General features: G+C 40.3%; 3 protein-coding genes across 3 annotated transcripts in view; 1 reads left to right on the top strand and 2 right to left on the bottom strand.

Annotated features, from left to right (window-relative positions):
* Positions 1–25663, bottom strand: part of LOC119912627 (coxsackievirus and adenovirus receptor homolog) — a gene marked incomplete in the record, with an annotated part of 333023 nt that overhangs the window by 12338 nt on the left and 295022 nt on the right.
* LOC119912619 (protein Daple-like) lies at positions 5100–7748 on the bottom strand. Its single transcript, XM_038731900.1, has one exon. The coding sequence runs from the start codon at positions 7141–7143 to the stop codon at positions 5569–5571; it is 1575 nt and encodes a 524-aa protein (XP_038587828.1). The 5' UTR covers positions 7144–7748; the 3' UTR covers positions 5100–5568.
* LOC119912618 (protein Daple-like) lies at positions 16065–19916 on the top strand. The gene has a single exon (XM_038731898.1). The coding sequence runs from the start codon at positions 17347–17349 to the stop codon at positions 18919–18921; it is 1575 nt and encodes a 524-aa protein (XP_038587826.1). The 5' UTR covers positions 16065–17346; the 3' UTR covers positions 18922–19916.

Raw genomic sequence — 25663 nt, 5'->3', positions numbered from 1 at the left:
TTACTGGTGAGGGAGCAGGACGGCCCGTGACAAACCCAGCTGAGAAATCTCTGTGTGTCTGTGAAAATATCTGGGTTAAAGGGCCAGATGCACTGCACTCAAAGCCGCTACGATGTTGCTGCAACCGGTAGCGCTTTGGCCACAAGACTTGAAAGGTCACATATTGACAGGGTGTGTTCTCATCCAGCTGTCTGCTGTCCAGCGGCTGGAGATGATGGGAATAGTGTGGTGGGAAGGAGAGGAGGACAACCCATGTGACCTGCAAAAGTTGATGGCTGCCACGGAAAGGTGTGAATGGTGGTTGTCTAGTAGGAGCAGCACCTTTGACTCCAGGGTCGTCCGGTTGAAGCTGGTGGAACGTGACATGCTGGTGGCTTGAGGACGGCGGATGGACAGTGTTTTGATGTAGTGTAAAAGCGCTTTGAGAGGTTAAGAGGTCGAAAAGACTAGAAAGGCGCTATACAAACGGAGCATTTACATTTTGCTACGCTGAAAGAAGGAGGTGAGCCAGTACTTTCCTACCATCTGGGTTCTATCCCATGAAGACGGATATTTGCAGGCACCTAAAGCAGAACAATGATTAATGTGGACATTTTAAGAACTTTACATGATAACAAGTAGTGTGAGTGAAGGTCCCTGAATTTGCAAATATTATATGTATTTATTTAAATTATACGTTTCTATATTTATGTGTATGAATATTATAAACTTTTAATGTAGGCAATGAAGTGTGTGTGTGTGACCTCTTTGGGACTCAGGCCAAATTTTATTCTATATTCTGGAAGCTAAAACAGGAGAAATGTGATCTCTTTTCCTGGTTCCTGTCAGAACACGTGCTGCAGCTTTCTGGATCAGCTGAAGAGTCTTAATGGACTTTTCGAGCAGCCTGATAATAAGGAATTGCAGTAATCCAGTCTAGAAGTAACAGATGCATGGACTAGTTTTTCTGCATCATTTTTAGACAGGATGTTCTGATTTTCACAATATTACGTAGGTGAAAAAAGGCGGTCCTTGAAATTTGCTTAATGTGAGACCACTGCCCTGCAACGTCAGTTCAACTTGGAATGTAGGCTTCGGCCCTATGAAATAAATAAATAAATGAAAACTAGGGACATCTTCTCTTTCAGTAGTTATCATTTTTAGCCATGTTTTTAGTTTTATTTCAGTTAATGAACAATGTTTTTTCAAATCTAGATTTTGTTATTTTGCTCGTCCTTGGCAACGATAATAACCTTGAACAGATGTGATGTGACAGATTACTAAAACTACAGAGGAAACCAGTCAGAGCTCAATAAAGACCTGATGTCAGGAGAAAATGTTTCCTGCTGTTGAACTGTGAATAATAGTGAAGAGAACGTCGTTACTAAAGATCCGTGTGGAGTTTCTTGGAATTTTTGGAATTTCTTTTGAGATCTGAGTTCTTACTTTAAACCCAGAACTCAAAAGAAACTTCACATGTGGCCCTAATCCTCTTCCGTAGACTTCACTACCTTTATTGTAAGCAACACGTTTCCATTGCTTCTTCAGGCTCACACTGGGAAATTACAATAACATTCATATACAAATTGGTGTCATGACAAATTGCACTGGTCACATGACCTGCACAGGGTCTACTTAGCACACCAGTAAGTGTTTTTCTGTGCACTTCTGTGTTGTAACACTGTGAGGCAGTGTTAACAGGGGAGCTGCAGCTGATCGCCCTCTGGTGGGCAAACTATGCAACACCCATGACATGAATAAAGGATTTGACTCTAGGTTTCTTTTTTAATAGTCATATCTGCTGTTATAAACGGCCGATGCCGATTAAATGCAATTAGCTCATGTCGGCCGATAATATCAGCCAGCCGATAAATCGGTCGGGCTGTAGTTATTGTTTTGAACCAGTCTGCCCCTTTTCCTCTGACATCAACAAGGCATTTTCATCCACAAAACTGCCGCTCACTGGATATTTTCTCTTTTTCTGGCCATTCTCTGTAAACCCTAGAGATGGTTGTGCGTGTAAATCCCAGCAGAGCAGCAGTTTCTGAAAAACAATCGTGCCACGTTCAAAGTCACTTAAATGCCCTTTCTTCCCCATTCTTATGCTGTTTGAACTCCAGCCGGTTGTCTTGACCACGTCTACATGCCTAAATGCATTGAGCTGCTGCCATGTGACTAGCTGAGTAGCTTTTTCGTTAATAAGCAAACAGGTGTACCTAATAAAGTGGCCAGTATACTGTATATGTGTTTAATTAATCCTAAAATTAATAGATTATAAAGTATCATGAAATGACAACTGTTTATTTTATTGCAAGGAAACATGGGCAACCAATTCTACTCTAGAGACTTAAACCATAGCAACCTTTGCCTAGTTACTGTGATCATCTTACAGCTTTCCTGTGGAATAAACTACAAAAACAACAAACAGAAATTTTCATTCGCAGCATTTTCAAACAAACATCTTTGGATTCACCGTTTTATGTGGTGTATAAACTTGACAAAAAAAAAAAAAAATAGTATACAGTGGACTAAATATGAATCAAATTCTTGGGCCTTTGCCTGGACCCAGTGACCAGGTTGCTGAGAATAAAATGATCAGCTAATCCAAACTCAACACAGCCAAAATCTAAAGTGGACCTTACCATGGCCTGATAAATCAAAAGCAGGGTGTCTCTGCGGGGTGGCGATGGTGCAACGGATGAGACGCCTGCCTTTGGTGTGAGAGACCCGGGTTCAATTCCCCACTGTGACCCATCCACCATTGTCTCTGAGCAAGACACTTAAACCCTAGTTGCTCCAGAGGCGAGCGACCTCTGACATGTATAGCAATTGTAATGGAAAAACGCATTTCTCTCAGCCCCCAATCACTTCCAGGTAAACTACAGAAAGGGACTTTCTCCTATTTACAGATTATTTGTTGCTAACCATGTTAGCTTTTTGTCCATCCAGACATTTGAAGACTGTGACTCTTTCTGAAGGACTCTTATAGGTAGAAAGATTCACTGCAGGACTTTTCCTCTTGCAGCCAAAGATCATGAGCTTCCTGTTATATCCCCACTGGTCAACCTGCTCCTAGGCCGTTCAATACAATAAGGTCTGGCTGCGGACTGTAGCACCGCTCACGCCACGCCCCTCGCTAGACAGTCTGTAATAATGGGCTGTAGCCGCAAAGGTAGCTAATCACTTTGAGTTTGAAGCCATATGATGTTCACCTGCCCTCTCGCTACTCTTTCAGTAGCACTATTACTGTTAAAATCTCACCTTTCACAATTTACTGTTGCGACAGATTTGTGAACAATATTTGAGAGAAATAGGCCTTTTGTGTACATAGAGAAAGTCTTAGATCTTTGATGAATGGGGGCAAAAACAAAAGTGTTGCATTTATATTTTATTCAGTGTATTTGATGAAATATAACCTTAATGTCAGCACTTGTATGTTTATTTCAAATAAACCACCTTAATGTAATTGTGTAATTTATGCTTCCCCTGCAGTAAAAGCTTTATATATTGTGTTGATATGTGGTTTTCTAACCCTGTTTGCAAACAAGAAGAACTATAAGTGTGGTGCAGATGGTTTTATCACGCTACATCAGCAGCTCTAAAATGTCGATCATCTTTACGTTTTCTTAACATAGACCATGTTGATATAGTTTCAGTACGTTACGGCTGTACAAGATATTTAAATATGCAGTAGATATTTTTATGACCCTATTCACAGCCGTACTATTCAAACCAAAAGAACTACTAATATGATGCTAATTTGTATCAAGCTGCGTGGCGCTGCTAGAAGGAATTGTACTTTCAAAGATATTATTGACAGATATTGTGAGTCTGTCCATATGGGTTTAGTCACTTGAGTGAGTTGGGATGATAATGTGGAAAACAGCAAGCAAGATAGATAAATAAATTAAATTAACACTAAATGTATGGTCACATTTTTGGTTTAATTTAACATTATCTATTTTGCAGCACTGTGCATGTAAATGTCATGTTGAGTCGACCAAAGTCCTCCAAGGCTTTTAATGAGTCTGTTTCTGTGGCAGCATGAGACTGCCTCTCTAGCCACGTTTCACTACCCGGTGAACGACAGTGGCCTGAAGCCTGTGATGGAGCAACATGGCCCGGTGCTGCCCGAGGACCTGGACTTTATAAAGGAACAGATTGCTGGACCGACCGCTGGACACTAATGCAGCTCAAGGCCAGAAGGTGCCGTCCAGTTCTGCCTGTGTGAAATCATCATTGCTCCAACAACCAGTCTGTGATTTGTTTAGAAAAGTAACTTATAACACCATCCATAAAATATTTATCCCACCTTATTATGGCTATTTGCATGGAACTCTGCTAGTTGTTTTTCTCATATTGTCTAGGTACCTTTGCAGTTGAGATCTATTCCTTCCAGTTTTGAATGACTGCATCCAAGTCCACTTTGATTTCTTGGTCAGATATATCTGCTTGTTCTTGGCTGACGTCCATGCCCAGATTGTCAAGAACATCTCAGAAGGGACCGTTTCCTTGAGAAATATGTGATCTCTTTTAGCCAAAAATATCACATTAGAACACCTTAAAACTACTAAATATTTATCAATAAATAACCAGAAATAACAAAGTTATTCAATTTATATATTTATTTATTTATTTTGAGGTCAATAATCAAGAATCCACATATTATATGTTTTCTGGTGTGGGAGGAAACTGGAGCACGTGGAGTAACCCCATGGTGGAGAGGGGAGAACATCAAACATCACAGGGCACATAGAAACAAACATCATTCATACACATTCACACTGAAGCACAATTTAGAGTCACCAATTAACCTGCATGTCTTTGGACGGTGGGGGGAAGCCGGAGCACCCGGGGAGAACCGGGACAGACACGGGGAGAACATGTAAACTCCACACAGAGACGAAGACGACCGAGGTTCAAACCCTGGACCTTCTTGCTCTGAGGTGACAGTGCTAACCACTGCACCACTGTGCCGCCCCTCTTTTAGGTAGTGGTTTGGTATTTTTAGGTCAATTCAGAATCTACATAATAAATGTTTTATAATGGGGGGGAACCGGGACAGACACGGGGAGAACATATGAACTCCACACAGAGACGCAGAGACCGAGGTTCAGACCCTGGACCATGGATGACCAAGGTTTGAACCCTGGACCTTCTTGCTCTGAGGTGACAGTGCTAACCACTGCACCACTGTGCCGCCCCTCTTTCAGTTAGTGGTTTGGTATTTTTAGGTCAATCTGAGGAGAAAATCCAACTCCACACAAAAAGAGTCAGGCCCAGGAATCGAACCAGCACCTTTTTGCGTGAGGCTGAAGTTTCATCCATATGCTCGACCGGAGCCAATCCCAGCTGACATTAGGTGGGAGGCCGGGTACAACCTGGATAGGTCGCCAGTCCAACACGGGGCACATAGAAACAAACAACCACTCACACACATTCACACAGGGGAGAAAATCCAACTCCACACAAAAAGAGTCAGGCCCAGGAATCGAACCAGCACCTTTTTGTGTGAGGCTGAAGTTAAATCCATACCCTTTTTTCCCTTGGAAAGCAAAAACAATGTATGTCAGCTTTCCATATAGCTCTTCAGGAGCTGTTCAGGTCTTGAATTTCTTGCTGCAGGGCTGCGTGCTCTCGGTCGACCTTCTGTTTCTCAGCCTGCATTGCGTTGTGTGCACTTTCTAAAGCTCTTTCACTGTTCAGCTTTTCTTTGAGCTTCTGGACCTCTCGTCGAAGGACATCGTTTCTTCGACTCGTGGCATCTTTTTCCGTCGTCAGCGATTTGTACGTGACCTCCAGTATTTTTTCACTTTGCAGTCTGCCGTACAGCTCTTCAACCTCCAGCTGTAATGTGTGGTTTTGTTGGCTCAAGGCTTCATTTTCTTCTTTCATGACAATATTCCTGCCTACCCAAGCTTGTTCCTTTACAACCCTTTTCTCCACCTCCTGCATTTCTTTTTTCAGGATTTTATTTCTGTGCGTTAGATTATTTTTCTCTCCTTTCAGTGAGGCATAAATTGCCTTTGTAACAGTTTTGTTTTCTATCTCCTCACTGCACTGTTGGATTTCTTGATGGAGTTCATCGTTGCGTTGTCTTAAGGCTCCTATCTCCTCTCTCAGCGAACCACACTTGCCTTCATAGTCTTTCATACCTTGAAACTTTGAGTGGAGCGTTGCAAGTGTTTTAAGAAGCTCACTTTGTTCTGCAGAGACAACTTTTTCTTCTGATTTCAGGCCTTTATATTGGTCTTTCATGGCTTTTCTGTTCTGGATCCTACTGGTAAGGTCCTCAACGTCTTTTTGGAGGTCTTCATTTTCTCTGCACATAAATTCCATCTTGTGCAACTTCTCCCTACACATGACACCGAAAATCTTTTGGTCTTCATAGTCTTTGTAGAGCTTCTGGCGTTGTTCTTTCAGTGCTGCGTTCTCCTGGCTGATGGTCACTTTGGAAACTTCCATTTGCTCATTCATTTCCTGCAGAGCCTTTTCATATCGGAGATCTTTGGATATCTCCCGAATCTCTTGGCTCAGGTCGTCATTTTGCTGGCGTATCGCCTCTTTCTCTGCTTTCAGTGTGTCAAACGTTTCATCCAGAGCAGTTAAATTTCTACGCTTTTCTTTGAGCTCCTGGATTTCCTCTTGTATCCTGTAATTTTGGAGCCTCATGGCCTCTGTTTCCTCCTTAATGACAAAATACAATTCCCGCAAAGATGGTTCATTTTGGGGTCTTCTCCTGAGCTCCTGAATTTCTTGTCTCAGCGCCTCGTTTTGCTGGCTTGCTGCTAAGAGCTCTGCTTTGACTTTATCATAGTTCTCCTCAAAGGATTTATCATGTGTCCTATTGTGTAGCTCCTGACGTTCTTTTTCCAAAGCTTCATTGGCGTTCAAAATGGCTTCTTTCGCCACTTGCATAGCGTTGGACATTGCATCCAGTTCTTTTTGAGTTTGGCTATTTGCATGGAGCTCTGCTAGTTGTTTTTTCTCATATTGTCTAGCGTACCTTTGCAGTTGGAGATCTATTCCTTCCAGTTGTTGAATGACTGCATCCAAGTCCACTTTGATTTCTTGGTCAGATATATCTGCTTGTTCTTGGCTGACGTCCATGCCCAGATTGTCAAAGAACATCTCAGAAGGGACCGTTTCCTCGATGCAGCTCATTTTTCTTCTCTCTTAACGACTGTGTTAACCAGCGCTTGTTTTTCTGGGCTCTGTACACGAAGCTCAGTTGTAAATGATTGATTAGACTGAGGAGCTGAATGTGTTTCAGAATGTGTTCACTCTGTGGCTTTGATCTTCAGAATGTGGAAGCAGGCAGTGACATCACTTTCCCCTCAGAACTTTGTTTATGACATCATCAACATTATGACATCGTCTAAATTCTGATCGATAAAGAACAGGAAGTGAGGGAACCTTTCACACAGCATGGTGTTTATGAAATGGTAAAAAGACAGAGGATCAAGTCTGAATCTACACATTTTTATACACAGAACACATCTTCCTGTTGTCTACGTCTTCTCGCATAAGATCAGTCGCTCCCAAAATCTGGCAGCAATACTGTTTTTCCACTGTTTGAACACAAACATCCTCTCGCATTAACCCTTTCTGGTCTGCCCTGTCCAAACCTGGGCCAACGTCCCAGAGAAGTTCACACATCCTAGCAACTTTTCACAACATGCCTCAACACAGAATTAATCATATTTCAAACATCCATCAGTGGTCAATAGCTAGGATCTATCTATCCACAGATTTAAATGCTTTTAAAGTAAAAGTAGTTAATATGATGCACATAATTAAACTTTTCCTCCCTGTACATCTGTATCTGTGCTTTTTATGTCTTAGTTTCATGCTGGCAGTGAAAGCACCGATGTTTGGGTTGTTTATGGTGGACAGATGATGGCGGTCTGTGTGAATTTGGAAGTTCTTCTGTCTCAAAACACCTGCCTGAAATTAATTATGACACAGCCCTAAGGAAAAAATAACATTTTACAAATCAGTTCTGTCCTTGTGATTAGGTCGTACTCAGTGATTCCTTGCATTTGGACCAGAAGAAATGTAGTAAAAACTGTTCAATGCACGATACTGTAAAAGTGGAAAGTTGGCCAGGAAACGTGAGAGTAGCAAGCCAGCAATTTAGAGATTTATAAAAGTGAAGTTGATTTAATCGAGCAGAGGCCTTTCTTTTCCATTTAGTTCCCAACAGCTCTGTTTCTTAGGAGTTAAGAGTTGTTGTTTTTTTACATTGTAACCTTTTATTTATTTTAACAGCATTTATGATTGTATTTCTAACATGTTTAAGATTCTACAGGGTTCTCCTGGACAAATTTCTTGGCACATGCAGTAAGAAAGCGAGTCCTTCATGTTCATCAGTGTTGTTGTTGGGTTTCTGTAAATAATATCACAGAGTACGGTCTCGACCTGCTCTTTTATGAAAAGTGATATGAGATAACTGTTGTGAATTGGTGCTATATAAATAAAATGTAATTAAAGTGAATTGTACGTCGGTTTACAAGTGAGGCGGCGCCGTAGTAACGGCTGCTTGTTTACTTCAAACTAGAACCTGGATGTTTATGTAGATGTGGTTGTGAGGAAAATAAGTATTTGAACACCCTGCTGTTTTGCAAGTTCACCCACTTAGAAATCATGGAGGGGTCTGAAATTGTCATCGTAGGTGCATGTCCACTGTGAGAGACATAATCTAAACAAAAATATCCAGAAATCACAATGGTCCGTGTATCTTTTGGTCATTTGATTTTCCTTTTAGAAACAGGTATTAAAAAACAAAAAACAAGTGGCTATTTGATTTTTGTTTTAACATACAAACATTAAAATTAAAATACAAAGTATTTCTCTTTTTCAGTGTCAAAAATGAATGAGTGATATTTTAAAAAATAATTTGAGTTTCATTTTCTATTTCAGGTAACAAAAAATAAAATTACTTTAAAAGAGAAAACGAAAAAAGGCTTGTTTGTTCATATCCCGAGACCGGATGTGGTCATTTACGTGACAAGAGCGCCAATGAGGACGGAGCTGTGTCGAAAAAAGCACGTGCTGCCTGTGTAATTGAGCGTGATCAGAGAGCGTGACGCATGGACATGGAACAATACGTTGTTTTCCGAAACAATAAAAGAGTCTGTCTCAGGGAAGAAGACATGACTGCAGAAAAACTAAGTCGCATTTTCCAGGTAAAAAATATATTAAGATATAAGTTAGCTAGCTATGAGCTGTAGCTACTACGTTAGCTAGCTAACTTGTTGATAGATAAGTTTACATTACATCAAGACCTTCTTTCTTATTTGGCGTGGCCGTTCACCTATGCTTCAGCCGTAAAAGGCTGACATGCCACACAAAATATCATCATACAAAGATTTTAGTGAGGCTAGCCTAACGTTACCCCCATTAAAGTTAGTGGAGGTGTTGACTAACTTTAGTGGACAGTCAGAAGTAGCTACGTCTCGTTTTGAATTATCTATTATCGTTAACGTTATATGCAACGCTATCTAGTCACTTACAGATTTAACGTTAACATTAGCATTTTAATAAGTTACCTCTCAGTAGTCACTGAAAAATATGAATTGAGAAATGGTTGGAAATAAACACTTGCGGTTATTTGACGTATGAATTTCTTGACAGGTCTCAACTCATAGTCTCTACATGACTGACGACGCAAATGTGGCAATTTTTCCTGGAGCCTCTGGTGTTTTCAGCACATTGGACCTTACTCCAAGAGCTCACTATGAGGTTCACGGTGAGGAGGACGACACCTCATCAGCTTCAAATACCACAGCTCAACGTTTCACGTTCATGCGAACACCTGCGACTACTTCCAGTCCAGCTGCGCAGCGGGCTGCCTCAGCCCCCTCCAGAGCCACTGTCTCTAAAACATTAAATAACGGTGATACGATTTATAATTTTAAATGTACAAATTACAGGATTGGAAGTATTAAAAATAGTTAGATATAATTGCAAAACACCACTTCACATTTGATATGATCAACTTCAGTTGCCATTCTTTCACTCCTTTGTAGTTGTAGTGTAATAGTTGTACATTTCATTTACATTATTCTGAACATTTTAACATTTCCCCCTGACTTTCATAACTTCTGCCCAGAAAGTGGCGGGGGTTGTGTTTTTGCAGTGTCTGTTTGTCAGCAAGCTTATGCAAAATGTTATGAATGTATTTAAATGGAACTTTGTTTATTGTTTGGTCCTGAGCCAAGGAAGAGATGATTACATCCTCACACCAGTCAACCCAAAGATACAACAAGAACAACCTGAGCGCATTTTACAGTTATTGTTGATATACAAAATACATAAGACTATTAACCACTACTAGGATTATGAATGCCGTGTGTCTCGTAACGATTATTTTAATATGATATTCTTCCAGATCGATTTTTCTTGCTGAGGTGGTTGGTGGGAGGTTGAGTCCCAGCAGAATGGTGGTGGTCCGGTTTTTAGAATGTGAGGCTACCCTTCAGGGGATCATCGGAAAAGTGCAAGATGCCATTGGAAGTCATGACCCCGTGGTATTGACTGATGCGCAGGGGAATGCAATTTTGGAGTCTGAAGGAACAACAGGTTACTTTTAAGTCTTTACTTTTGTGATTTAGAATTAGATGGGACACGATAACTCATGATAACTTAACCAACACTAAGTTTTAATGTTTTTCCTGGTTTCATCCCCCACTGTAAAGGGTCACAGTACTGGAAACAAAATGCACGAAAGATTCTTGCTGTACAAGAACAGGGCTTCCAGGAGTTGCAGGGCACCAAAAGGAGGAGAATGAGGTAATCTTAAGTATTAATATTTCTCTTATTTGTCCAAAGATTGAAATGCATTGTGTTTCTTTATATTTATCCTTACCTTTGTTGTTCAGACTATTGAAAAAACTTTATTTCAAATCAGCACCTGTTTGCCAACTCTTTGGCCTTTACTGCTTCTGTATTTTAGTGGCTTCTATAGTGTTTGGGACAAAGATTTATTTGGCTACCACTACTAAAACCGCTAAAACACAACCAGTATATATCTATTATGTTTTTTCCTTGTAACAGCCGAAAAGATGAAGATGCTGCAGGCATTGGAGAGGTCACTGAGAAGATAGAAGAGCTTGTGCTGGCATCACAGAGCCTACCAGATGTCACTTCAGCGATCAGAGAGCTCACCAATGTAGCTGCCACTCACAGAGTGATCCAGACTCCTTCCCAGCTACAGAACATCAAGCAAGGGTTCTGCTGTGTTGTTTGTATGAGTAAGTACACAATAGATAGTCATTGTCCCACATGAACATTTATTTTGGATCCATTTTGTGTAGTGTGTTCCAGAAATTGAAATTTCTAAATACACATAAATTATTACGTTCTCTAACCCCGGTCACCTATGTCTCATCCACTACAATCAATTACATGTACTGAAGCGAACCTTTGTGTAACAGCCTATGGTGTAATGATACATTAACAAAGACATTTTAGGCTGAGTAAAAAGAAAACATTGTCACCCAGTACATCAATAACACATTGAGGTTGTATGGACACACACACAGTAACACACAGAATGAATAGTTTTTCTCATTTTGTCCTTTAGAATTCATTGAGGAGCCTTCACAGTCTTCACACAGTGTTGCCGGAGCATTATTGGCTGCAAAACATGTGTGGAACAGTGGCAGGAGACCTCTGTGCAAAATGTAGAGGGAACACTCAGGCAGCAGCATAAAATTAATCTGTCAGAGGCATTTTCTGTTCTGAGATCCCTTTTTGAAGAGGAGTAACATTTTGCACTTTTACACCCACAAATAGGTAAAAAATCCACGTTGTATTTGAGTTTGTTTTATAGGTTCAAAAATGTGGGTCAGAGCTGTAGTAGTGATGTGAATTTATTTACATGTTTGGGCTGGATGATGCCATATCGATGTTCATTGTTCCTGTTACAAATTTACAGTCTCTAAGTTAAACAGAGCTAATGGCTTTTCACACATTGCGCTGAGTTGTGGAAATAAGACAGAGCAATGCCTGTTTGTATGGAGCAAAGTCATTGTTTACTGCTCTAGAGAACAAGTCTGAAATGTCTGAATATTGCTCTGCAAACTGGTTCTCAACTGTAATCTTGTCCTGTTCAGTTGAAAATGGATCAACTCCAAAAGTTGAATGTCTGGTCAGTGAGATCCCAGCTGTTGGCTGTAAAGGTTGCTGCTTCAGCTGAATGAGGCAACAGCTCCTGTGGGATTGTTTTGGGACACCTCACCTTTACCTGTAAAATAAAGAACATACTGTTGGTCTTGAAACTGATGAATGCCTGTTGTAATTATTGTAATCTTCGAAACACTGTTTTATTTCACCTGGGATTCGGGATGAGCATTCCACGACTCCACCAGCCTTGTAAGACCAATCTCACACAAGCGGCCAGTCAGGTTGGACACACAATATCTCACAAGGCTGTCACTCATGTCTATTTCCTCTTGATCCACCAACTGCAGAAGTGCTGTCTTCAGTGGATAGTTGACACGATTGTTGACTTCAGGCCAGATTCGTTCAATTATATGATTCTGAATTTCCAACAAAGATGTGTAATCAGTCAGTTTGTTCTGGTGGGTAAATAAAACATATAGTCTATTCGGGGAAAATGGTCATGCAGAATTCCCAGTAAATCTGTAAATTTACCAACTCAGCAGTCATTATGCACATTGACCGCTGAGCTAGTAAATTTATAGTTTTACCAGGAATTCTGCATAAGGAGCATTTTCCCAAATAGAAAACAAAAATCACAATGCTCATCACATAACGAGAATATAAAGGTTGAATTAAGTCCAGTGTGCTTGCTTCTGCAGTTATTTATTGTTAAGCTATAACCCGATTTTAAAAAGAAACCTGTTCTTGGCGATGGTTAATTTTATATTTAATTGCCCTAAAGCATAGAAATAGTAAAGACAATTTGTCTCATGTATGCAAGAAAACTGCTGCTGAAGCAAGTAGAATAAGAGTGGTAATAATAAAAGTGTATTGCTGAAGCAACCAAACAAAGTATGGAACCCTGTACCCTTGTGGATGAAGTCTGTAAATAAGGCCTTCGCTCCTGATTATGGCGGTGAGATGACAGCAACTCCTGCATGAAGAGCGTCAAATAAAACTCCTTGCCATGATCTACTCGCACCTGGTCCCACATACCATAGGCAAGTACTGCAGAAACTGGATGAAAAAGTCAGTTTTATTTTGTGCAAAACTGCCAACTTAACTGTTTATTTGCAATATAATATGCTTTATAATTAGACGTTCAAAAGTTATTATATAGTTACATATTCTCTGATGCTAGTCATGTGTATACAATTCCTTTAGTGTCCACAATAATACATTGGCTATTACCTGAAAACATCTTCATAGATGGTAAGGTTGTTTTTTATAGGCATTGTAGAATGAGCAACAACCTTTTTGCTGAAGCCATCAATGGCTAAAACATGGGTGACCCCAAACAGCCAGTTTTTCATTTTGGTCCAAATGAACCTTGTGACCCATGTAATCAGCTCGATATGGTATGGGGTTGAGATTGCGGGCACCCTAAGAGAGATAGGAAAACGATGTAACTATTTCACAAAAAATAAAATCCTATTACTCCTATATACACTACATCAGTTGAAGATCTGTCAAAAAAATGAAAATAATTTGTTTTGATTACAGGCTTACTATAAATATCAGTACGTTTTTAATCTTATACAAGTAACTACAGCTAAACAAACAACAACACACACACACAGCTCATATTTACTCATAAATTCCACATGTTTGATTGTGTAAAATATTAGAGATGAGACAGTAACAGACCTGACGTCTTGCTTCATGGTAAGGCTGATGCATTGTCCTGAGCACTGATCCAACTCTCTGCAGCATGCACTCCTTTCATGGCGAGATACCCCTTCATCATCCTTCTTCCATATGTAGGTCCAGTCTAGAAAATAACATATTTTCACTTTCCAAAATCATACCAGCTGATGTATGTATATCATGAAATTAGACAGTGCAGGTTGCGTTTTGTTGTAATGTATCAGTGTTGTGATGATTATGTTGACTGTGAGTATTTATTAATAGTGGAAGGCTGAGGATATTTATTGTGATTTATTTACTATTCGTAATAAACGGGCATAAAAGATGCCAGTCAAATTTGATAAGACATAGAAATGCGGGACATACTGGTGTGTGCATGTTACTGCATGTTCGTTCTCATACGCTCTCTCTCTCTCACACACACACAACCTGTAGCAAAAGGGAAATAAAGCAAGATCATACCTCAGTTAGAGCTTTTGCCACCTCCAACTCCAAATGTGCGTCGGGGAGTCCCATCAAACTAAATCCATTTTCATTGCAAAATCTCCTCACGTTTCTTGCGGAACATCCTCTTGCTCCCCCACTTACTTGTGATATCTGCGCTGAGATTTCTGTGGATGACTGGCCTTGTTTTGCCATGTCTAAAATCATAGCTGAGTAATGTTCTAAAGACATTTTATTCTGGGCTACAACACCGGTACCCTGTCAAATTTGGCGCTCTTGTCACAGAAATGACCACATCCGGTATTAGAATACGAACAAACGAGCCTTTTTCTGTTTCTGTTTTCCGGTGATTTTATTTTTTGTTATTCAAAAAAGAAAAAGAAACTCAAATTATTTTGTATATTTCACTTATTCATTTTTGACACTGAAAAAGAGAAATACTTTGTATTTTAATTTTAATTTTTGTATATTACAACAAAAATCAAATAGCCACTTGTTTTTTGTTTTTTAATACCTGTTTCTAAAAGGAAAATCAAATGACCAAAAGATACACGGACCCACAATGTATGATTTTTTAACTATTTATTTGTATGATACAGCTGCAGATTTTTTTAGATTATGTCTCTCACAGTGGACATGCACCTACGATGACAATTTCAGACCCCTCCATGATTTCTAAGTGGGAGAACTTGCAAAACAGCAGGGTGTTCAAATACTTATTTTCCTCACTGTATATTCTTAGAATAAGGACTGGTTTTAAATATTTGGTTTTATTATTATTTATGGATTTAGGTTGTTTCAAGATGAGCAAACTTGTATCAAGTAAAGAATAATCATACTTCACTAAAATGGAGTAAAAATTTTACTTAAATTAGTTCAGGCAGGCAACGAAGTTAAGCTCGGCTCACAATCCCAGCACATCAGCTGACAGCTCAGCTGATTAATCTCTTAGCATTCATTGGCAAATTCCATACAAGGTGTCCATTTAAGCTGCCATAGCCCGCCTGCTGTCGCTGCTTGCTCTGCAACAGTGGGTGGGCGTTGGGTCCTTACTCCTGCTCTCTGCCTTGGGCCTTCCATGTATGCACATGGATGGGCAAGGAGGTGCTCTCCCTGCCTTATGGCTTTCCACGGATCAATCATATCTCAAATATCTCAGATCAGCCAATGTTCTCTCAAATAACTGGAAGCTTTTGGGGGTCTGTCGTGCCCAGGTGCTATGGCAGATTTCCCTATCGTAGCTTCAAAACAACTTCAAATAGGGCTATACAGGAACTCCAAGCCTTGTACATCTTTCTGTTTTGTTCATCAATAAATCATTTAAATGTAACGGTTGGGGGCTTTTATAGGTAGGTATGAAGGTCAATCAAATGGTCATTTGTACTTATTTTTTGAGTAATTGGAGTTTTATTATTTTATTGTCTACTGCTATGTAATCACATAGACCCGTGCTGTTCAAATATGAACAATATGATTTACCATACAATAATTCACCACGTGATCTCATGGTGACGCTTGTGGACTGGAGTCGATAGAGGGAGACAGAAAAAGTGAAGGAAGTTGAAGAAACTGGCGACACATGTGACTTGGAGGAGGTGAGTGTTATATAGGCGATTACAGTCCTGATTCTCACAGAACCTTGTTGAATCGCTTCGTCAAGTCATTAACTCCTAAAGTGGAATAAATAAACAATCTTACCAGTGTTTTGGGATAGTAAGTACAACGACACTTGGGTCTGAGGTATTTATTATGTGTCACAATGTGAATTTGTTAAATATAAAAAAGTAAACGCAGTGTCAACTTTTTATAGCTTAGGCTTTTATTTGCTTCAATCACTGAACTGTTTGTTTGTTTTTTGAACAATGTATTTATTATCAATCACTGAACTTACTCTATATTTGGGACAGGCGTCTATATGGGACCGGCCTTTAATTCCTTTTGCACAAAAGAGAGACACCGTAGAACGAATAAAAGATGAAGATTACTGTAGTTATTTCAACTTGGATGAAATTTAATGAAAAGGTTTTGATTGTTTTGATCGGTGGACCTGGTGGGCTTTAAGACGCTTTATACATCCAGAGAACTTAAATAAAAAACAGAAAAGGCGCCTAATTGAGACCTGCATTCATGTGTTGTGCAGTAGGTAGCTTCAACGTATTCCTTTAAGGCGCTCGTCATAATTATGTGTGCAAAAGTGCTTCTTTTTGCCACCGACAGGCTCAGATTGTTATACCAGGTGTCTGACACAATCATAGAAGGGATCCCTATGAGTAACCTTGTTTTAAACCAGAAACAGAAGTCTTGTTAAGGACAATTCTTGCAGTACATTGCAGCCACTGAAGCTAGTTCATGGGAAGCCATCTACTGCACGGATTTCAAAACATTTTGTACCTATTAGTCATATATAGTAAGAGTGTCCTTGTGTTTGAGACAAACTGGCTCAGGGAAACAGACATTTTACCTAATGCAAATGTTTGACATAATGTTTCATCAGTTAATTGCAAACACTTGTTAATACTGCTTATACGTCTGGAACACTAATGTCAGGAAACTGCAGACAAACTTATGTCCATTACAGCTCTGATAATAGTTTTCTCACAATGTTAAATTAATGTGAAATAATTGAAATAACCGCCCAGGTTTGGACAGGGCAGACCAGAAAGGGTTAATGCGAGAGGATGTTTGTGTTCAAACAGTGGAAAAACAGTATTGCTGCCAGATTTTGGGAGCGACTGATTGCTTCTTATGCGAGAAGACGTAGACAACAGGAAGATGTGTTCTGTGTATAAAAATGTGTAGATTCAGACTTGATCCTCTGTCTTTTTACCATTTCATAAACACCATGCTGTGTGAAAGGTTCCCTCACTTCCTGTTCTTTATCGATCAGAATTTAGACGATGTCATAATGTTGATGATGTCATAAACAAAGTTCTGAGGGGAAAGTGATGTCACTGCCTGCTTCCACATTCTGAAGATCAAAGCCACAGAGTGAACACATTCTGAAACACATTCAGCTCCTCAGTCTAATCAATCATTTACAACTGAGCTTCGTGTACAGAGCCCAGAAAAACAAGCGCTGGTTAACACAGTCGTTAAGAGAGAAGAAAAATGAGCTGCATCGAGGAAACGGTCCCTTCTGAGATGTTCTTTGACAATCTGGGCATGGACGTCAGCCAAGAACAAGCAGATATATCTGACCAAGAAATCAAAGTGGACTTGGATGCAGTCATTCAACAACTGGAAGGAATAGATCTCCAACTGCAAAGGTACGCTAGACAATATGAGAAAAAACAACTAGCAGAGCTCCATGCAAATAGCCAAACTCAAAAAGAACTGGATGCAATGTCCAACGCTATGCAAGTGGCGAAAGAAGCCATTTTGAACGCCAATGAAGCTTTGGAAAAAGAACGTCAGGAGCTACACAATAGGACACATGATAAATCCTTTGAGGAGAACTATGATAAAGTCAAAGCAGAGCTCTTAGCAGCAAGCCAGCAAAACGAGGCGCTGAGACAAGAAATTCAGGAGCTCAGGAGAAGACCCCAAAATGAACCATCTTTGCGGGAATTGTATTTTGTCATTAAGGAGGAAACAGAGGCCATGAGGCTCCAAAATTACAGGATACAAGAGGAAATCCAGGAGCTCAAAGAAAAGCGTAGAAATTTAACTGCTCTGGATGAAACGTTTGACACACTGAAAGCAGAGAAAGAGGCGATACGCCAGCAAAATGACGACCTGAGCCAAGAGATTCGGGAGATATCCAAAGATCTCCGATATGAAAAGGCTCTGCAGGAAATGAATGAGCAAATGGAAGTTTCCAAAGTGACCATCAGCCAGGAGAACGCAGCACTGAAAGAACAACGCCAGAAGCTCTACAAAGACTATGAAGATCAAAAGATTTTCGGTGTCATGTGTAGGGAGAAGTTGCACAAGATGGAATTTATGTGCAGAGAAAATGAAGACCTCCAAAAAGACGTTGAGGACCTTACCAGTAGGATCCAGAACAGAAAAGCCATGAAAGACCAATATAAAGGCCTGAAATCAGAAGAAAAAGTTGTCTCTGCAGAACAAAGTGAGCTTCTTAAAACACTTGCAACGCTCCACTCAAAGTTTCAAGGTATGAAAGACTATGAAGGCAAGTGTGGTTCGCTGAGAGAGGAGATAGGAGCCTTAAGACAACGCAACGATGAACTCCATCAAGAAATCCAACAGCGCAGTGAGGAGATAGAAAACAAAACTGTTACAAAGGCAATTTATGCCTCACTGAAAGGAGAGAAAAATAATCTAACGCACAGAAATAAAATCCTGAAAAAAGAAATGCAGGAGGTGGAGAAAAGGGTTGTAAAGGAACAAGCTTGGGTAGGCAGGAATATTGTCATGAAAGAAGAAAATGAAGCCTTGAGCCAACAAAACCACACATTACAGCTGGAGGTTGAAGAGCTGTACGGCAGACTGCAAAGTGAAAAAATACTGGAGGTCACGTACAAATCGCTGACGACGGAAAAAGATGCCACGAGTCGAAGAAACGATGTCCTTCGACGAGAGGTCCAGAAGCTCAAAGAAAAGCTGAACAGTGAAAGAGCTTTAGAAAGTGCACACAACGCAATGCAGGCTGAGAAACAGAAGGTCGACCGAGAGCACGCAGCCCTGCAGCAAGAAATTCAAGACCTGAACAGCTCCTGAAGAGCTATATGGAAAGCTGACATACATTGTTTTTGCTTTCCAAGGGAAAAAAGGGTATGGATTTAACTTCAGCCTCACACAAAAAGGTGCTGGTTCGATTCCTGGGCCTGACTCTTTTTGTGTGGAGTTGGATTTTCTCCCCTGTGTGAATGTGTGTGAGTGGTTGTTTGTTTCTATGTGCCCCGTGTTGGACTGGCGACCTATCCAGGTTGTACCCGGCCTCCCACCTAATGTCAGCTGGGATTGGCTCCGGTCGAGCATATGGATGAAACTTCAGCCTCACGCAAAAAGGTGCTGGTTCGATTCCTGGGCCTGACTCTTTTTGTGTGGAGTTGGATTTTCTCCTCAGATTGACCTAAAAATACCAAACCACTAACTGAAAGAGGGGCGGCACAGTGGTGCAGTGGTTAGCACTGTCACCTCAGAGCAAGAAGGTCCAGGGTTCAAACCTTGGTCATCCATGGTCCAGGGTCTGAACCTCGGTCGTCTGCGTCTCTGTGTGGAGTTCATATGTTCTCCCCGTGTCTGTCCCGGTTCCCCCCCATTATAAAACATTTATTATGTAGATTCTGAATTGACCTAAAAATACCAAACCACTACCTAAAAGAGGGGCGGCACAGTGGTGCAGTGGTTAGCACTGTCACCTCAGAGCAAGAAGGTCCAGGGTTTGAACCTCGGTCGTCTTCGTCTCTGTGTGGAGTTTACATGTTCTCCCCGTGTCTGTCCCGGTTCTCCCCGGGTGCTCCGGCTTCCCCCCACCGTCCAAAGACATGCAGGTTAATTGGTGACTCTAAATTGTGCTTCAGTGTGAATGTGTATGAATGATGTTTGTTTCTATGTGCCCTGTGATGTTTGATGTTCTCCCCTCTCCACCATGGGGTTACTCCACGTGCTCCAGTTTCCTCCCACACCAGAAAACATATATAATATGTGGATTCTTGATTATTGACCTCAAAATAAATAAATAAATATATAAATTGAATAACTTTGTTATTTCTGGTTATTTATTGATAAATATTTAGTAGTTTTAAGGTGTTCTAATGTGATATTTTTGGCTAAAAGAGATCACATATTTCTCACACCAGCTTCTCTGCACTGGCTCCCTGTAAAATCCAGAATATAATTTAAAATCCTTCTGGTCACCTAAAAAGCCCTTAAAAGTTCAGGAACCATCATATCTGAAATAGGGTTGGTATCAAGAACCGGTTCCAAGTTGGAACCATTACCAGACTTTCAACAGCAGTGGATTAGTTAAGAGACTGTGGGAAAGTTGTAAGCAGGAGGGCGTGCAGTCTACTGCAAACCAACAGCTCTGCCATAAATCTTTACTTTTACTAAGCTTAGATATTTAACAAGTGTTTCTATTATTCTGCCCCCCTCATCTATGTCAATGGGGTAGACAATATTAGGAAAACTTCTCAATATAATGCACTATACAGGCAGGTGTCATTTTTGATTGCATTAGACAGCAGATATTCCTGATCAAATGCATTGTGAGTGTATATATTAGATTTCCCAAAAGAGACAAAAAACAAACTGATTTTCTGCAAATCGTAAGAAAGTAACAAGGTTACAGTTGGTCAAAAGTTTACACACACTTCTAAAGAACATACACGTCATGGCTGTTTGGGTTTCCAATAATAACTACAACTCAAATTTTTCTGTGATGAATCTTTGTCACAAAAAAACGTTATGACTTTATTATGGGTCTGAAGATGTGACCAAATCTACTGGGTTCCCTTCCTGCAGAGCCTCCTTTCTTCTTCATCACACTGAGGAGATTTTTGAGACAGGAGAGCAGCAGCAAGTTAATCCTCAGAAATTCCACCTAGAAACATTTTGCACAAGCACAACATGAGAAAGAAAGAGGCACACTTCCGTAATTTGTAGCATCACACTGACCTGAACGCCATGTCTACTCTGTGATGCCCTTTCCCCCCCATTTATAATAACAGACAGCTTTAGGCTAATAGTGACTCACTGAAGTTCATAAACACTTCAAACCATTGGCTGAATACAAGTCCAAAATATCTGTTAACAATTAAAATTACTTGTTTTTACTCATGCAAAAACGTAACTTTTGCATTTATTATGACCAGTAAAATGAGCCTGATATCTGAAAGTATAGACAGGAACACAAGAGTAAAACTAATCTCTCCAAACCAAAGACACTGTGTTACAAAAGCAGCCTATGAAGAGCTAAAGCTTAAGAGCTTAAACACAGACATGTAAAAACAGCTTTCTCTATGGACACCACAGCACAGGCTGAGGTGTTGAAGCGCCTGTAAACAGTGTTGATATCGACAGCAGAGGGTTCAAGTGTTCACGGACTGGCAGGCTCGGCGGGATAAAAGCCGATCAACCTGGGTCATGCAGCAATGTTAGCTAGCTAACACGTGTCCAAGAACCACCTCCCTGGGCGAGTTAACCTAACTGTGAACATTATACACCCGAAAAATACAGGACGCCTTCTATCACAAACACAAAATACAATCATGCTCAGTATGAAAATTATACAAAAAACAGGTTCTTACCTCCTACGACTTCCAAAAACGACAACACATTCACCAAAAGCAACTTGTCCGCCAAAATGAACTCAGAAGAAGCAGTCAGGTGACATCGCACACGTGCTGCTGAAATCTTCTTCTTCTTCTTTCGGGTTAAACCAGCTGGGGCTGCATGTCACCTTCTGGATGTAACAAGTACTCAATCTAATCAGCTTTATTTAGCCTCAATTCATAACAAAGATAATCTCATTGCACTTTTCATTTAGAGCAGGTCTAGAATATTATTACCAGAAACCCAACAATTCCCACCACTCCCTTTAACAGGTAGATACCTCAAGCAGAACACAGTATCTGGGCGGTTCGGCCTTGTGCTTCAATGACAGCCCTAATTCACTGTTGTGATTAAACAACACTTTCATATTTTGCACAGATAGTGCGATTAGATGGACTTTAAGTATTTGAGAATTATGTGTACTCTTTGGATTAATCAATGTTATAATTTGAAGAGATTGTAATAGAGTAATGAATAAACCTCTTGTTAGCAGTCGTTCACAGTCGTTAGGGAGGATCTATCTACCTCATGATCCCCCAAGTCTACAGCCTATTTCAGATGTTGGACTAAAAATCATACTGTGTCCACTTTGGCTTCTGATGTCTGTTCCAACACAGCTCAAACCATCTGTAGATATGAATTTTCCTCCTATGGGGTGTGGAACATGTGAATGTTCATGCACACCAGTACCTCGAACGCCTTACTTGGGCCTGACAGAACCTCTGTGATCTGATCAACATCTGAAATTACACTGCAATTTACAAAGACAATGGCTATACAGGCTTCATGCACATATGACCCAGGCAAAGTATGTTTCATTAAGGTGTTACATTACTGCATTTAAATGGCTGCCTGTCCCACAGTGTTAAGCGTAGTGTCAGATGTTGCTTGATAATATCCTGCTGCTGCCTTTTCATATACAGTTTATGGCTGCTGCCCGTGTGTCCCCTCCTTTAGGTCATGCCTACTGTGATGTCCCTTCTTCATCATGTCTCCTGCGTTTCCCAATTGTGTGTGCTTGTCCTTTTATGTCATATTGACATAATTGTACAACACATACATTCATAAAGGCTGTAAAAAACATAATAGCTTTATGGGGAGCTTTTCATAGGCTGAGGTTATATGAGAGGACTAAAAAAAAGGGGGACAACAAGTTGAATAAAGGTTTCCAATGGTGTTATATTTTTACAATTTTGCAATAATTGATGTATGAAAGATTGAGAAGTGATGTTAGGACTGAACAGTTCAACAAGTGTTTCTGTAGCATCAACTACATCTTTGATAATCAGGGGGTGAAGGGATGTAAAACTTTAAAATGATTGAAAATACAGAAATTTAAAATAGTCTCTTTAGTCTCTGTGCTTCAGAAATCAGGAAAGTGCGCGAATATTCAAATATTTGAATGCTGTACCCTCATTGGATGATTCATACTGCGCAGAGGCGACTTCGACCAATGACAATGTTTTACTGCGTCGAGATACGTCATGACGTCAAGCTCGTTTGGAAGCAGACAGTCCGGGTAACGTCCCGCAGGATGTCGACGTTCAGCGTTCACTGAAGGTAAAGTAATGATTTGGTTTTTCTTCACATGAACTTTCCTCCCAAGATATCAAGTTCTCATAAGTTAAGGTAACATTTAAGGGCGGCAGCTTGGAAAACGTTACGTTTTATTTTGTCCTTTTTAATTTACCATTAACGTCAGCTCGCGTGACAAAGACATATTTAACGTGACCGTTAAGAATGCTAACGTTAGCTGTAGCACGTTTAGCCAGATAGCTTGATATTAATATATTAATTAAAGAAACGTGAAACGCTCCGCTGCTCCTAACGTTACTGTTAACGTTACTGTTAACGTTACTTAACGTTACTGTTAACGTTACCGGTGTCACGCCACGTACTAACGTTACCTAGTAACAGACACATATCTCAGTTTTAGCTAAGGTTATCTCAGATGACTTAAGTCAGTTCTTCCTTCTGAACAGAGAACCAGACTCATCACGAGTGAAAATAACGATTTGGGCCCCAGACAGGAGACTCCGCTGAGGTCTGGACAGAGTGAACCATTTCGACAACTTCTCTGAAAATAAGTCAGTGAGCTTCACATGTTAGACAGACTATAGGTGCTCAAGCAGTGTTTCCCAATATGCATCACGACTAACATTTCCCACGGTCATGAAACTATAAGGCTGCTAATGTTTTGACTTGTGCACTGTGAGCACAGTAACACTCAACTCTCGGCTCCTCTGCTCGATCTTCACAGCTCATCTCTGTGACAGGTGCTGTTATAACAGCAGCGTAACTCTGAATCAGGAGGTGCGTAGAGAGTGTTTGATTGTCCGAGCGGCAGGAAGTGACGCTGAAAATATTCTGTCAGTAAATTAGGGCTGTGTCAGCTTCAACACTAAGAAAAGTCTGTTTGTTGTTTCCCACCTGCTGGAAAAGTGAAGCCTGTCTGCTCTAGAAAACATCTCCCCTCCCTTCAGACTGCCAGCTGAGCAGCTTCTACAGTGTTTTATGGCTCTATGTAACTCAACATTAGCTCAATTTATAGAAAGAAACTGGAAGCTTTCTTTTATTACTGCCTACTTGTCCAATGTTGAGAACATCAGGGACAAACTGAGACTAACGTGCAAATAAAATGCACCTCAGAAGGGAGGAGGTTTCTCACGCTGCCTGTTTTTATATTAATGTCTACAGATAAATGTCAGAAGCTGTAAAATGAAGACACAAACATGAACAGTCGTATCTAGAATGATTCTGATCACATTAACAGGGTTTTAGGGGGTGATGCCCAAAACATATTTGTCATTGGAAAATGTAAAATTTCACCCCGACCACGACCAAAACATTAATCTAAAGCTCACATTAAACTGTGGGAAAACACTGAAATTGTAAGCTATTCTAAAGTGCATCACATGCTCATGGACGCACAGCAATGCTGCTGAGAAAGGTTGTTTTGGGGGTTTATATTCAGACAGAGATTTTGCTTCACCTCCGCTGCTCCAGCTCCATTCATTAAATCTGAACAGTAGTAAGTTACCATTTTCTGGAAGAGTAAATCACTTGGACAGGTATATGTTGCATTTCTGTGTTCATATGTCCATAGACATGTTTTTGTGGTAAACTTTACCAATCAAGTAACGTGAGGTTATAATAAATAAGCCTTTACCCTCATGGAGAGTGAACTGATTTATGTATATGCAAATTTGCAACAAGATGTTTACCAGAAACTCAAAGTTGGTATCTTATATTTTTATGAAACTAAACATATTAGACATGATATGTTTGATGTATTGGTGATATCACACATGCAACTACTCCAGAAAATGGCAGCCTGTTATTGAATATGTATTTTAAGTTGTTTTCCTGCTGTCATTTTAAAAACTCATACCTGATGGCCAGTGCTGTTGTGTCACCATAAACAGAGTTTGGCGTTGTAGCAGCGGAGATGAAGTGATTTATTTTGTATGCGCGTAGTTCGTAGTATGTCTGAATGTAAAACCCAGAACAGCCTGTCTCAGCAGCATTACTCTTGTGTCCATGAGCATGCTGCTGATGCACATTAGAATAGCTTAAAACTTAAGCTTAATTTAATGAGCTTTAGATAAATGTTTTGGTGGTGTTTGTAGTAGTCACGGTCAGGGAGTTTGGGGACCTCCCCCACGTTTTTCAATGACAAAACTGTAATTTCACATCATATTGGGCCGTTATTTTCACCATATCTCTGAACAAATAGTTGGAAAAGCTGGAGCAGATAATAAATAACCAACAGCCAAAGATCAGCCTGCTGGAGGAACTACAGCCAGTAGATTTGGAGAAAGTCATTTGGTTGGTTCTGTCGCTCCACACTGATTAGACATTGATGGCACAGCATGTTTTGGGCATCACCCCCTAAAACCCTGTTAATATGACCTCAGAATCATTCTAGATACGACTGTTCATGTTTGTGTCTTCATTTCACAGCTTCTGACATTTATCTATAGACATTAATATAAAAATAGGCAGCATGAGAAACCTCCTCCCTTCTGAGGTGCATTTTATTTGCACGTTAAAATCCAAACAGAAACGTCTCCTCATCAGCTTATAAGGACTAGTTATTATCACTAATTAGCTTTACTGACCTCAGCTCCTCCGGTCACCTCCGTCCTTTCTTTTCCTAACAACCACTTTTTCAGACTGAAAC

Source organism: Micropterus salmoides, unplaced genomic scaffold, assembly GCF_014851395.1.
Source record: "Micropterus salmoides isolate LMB-PRFRI ecotype aquatic unplaced genomic scaffold, ASM1485139v1 Ms_hic_scaffold_2, whole genome shotgun sequence".
NCBI lineage: Eukaryota > Metazoa > Chordata > Actinopteri > Centrarchiformes > Centrarchidae > Micropterus > Micropterus salmoides.
Note: the sequence above shows the minus strand (reverse complement) of the source record. Positions and strands in the feature narration are given on the sequence as shown.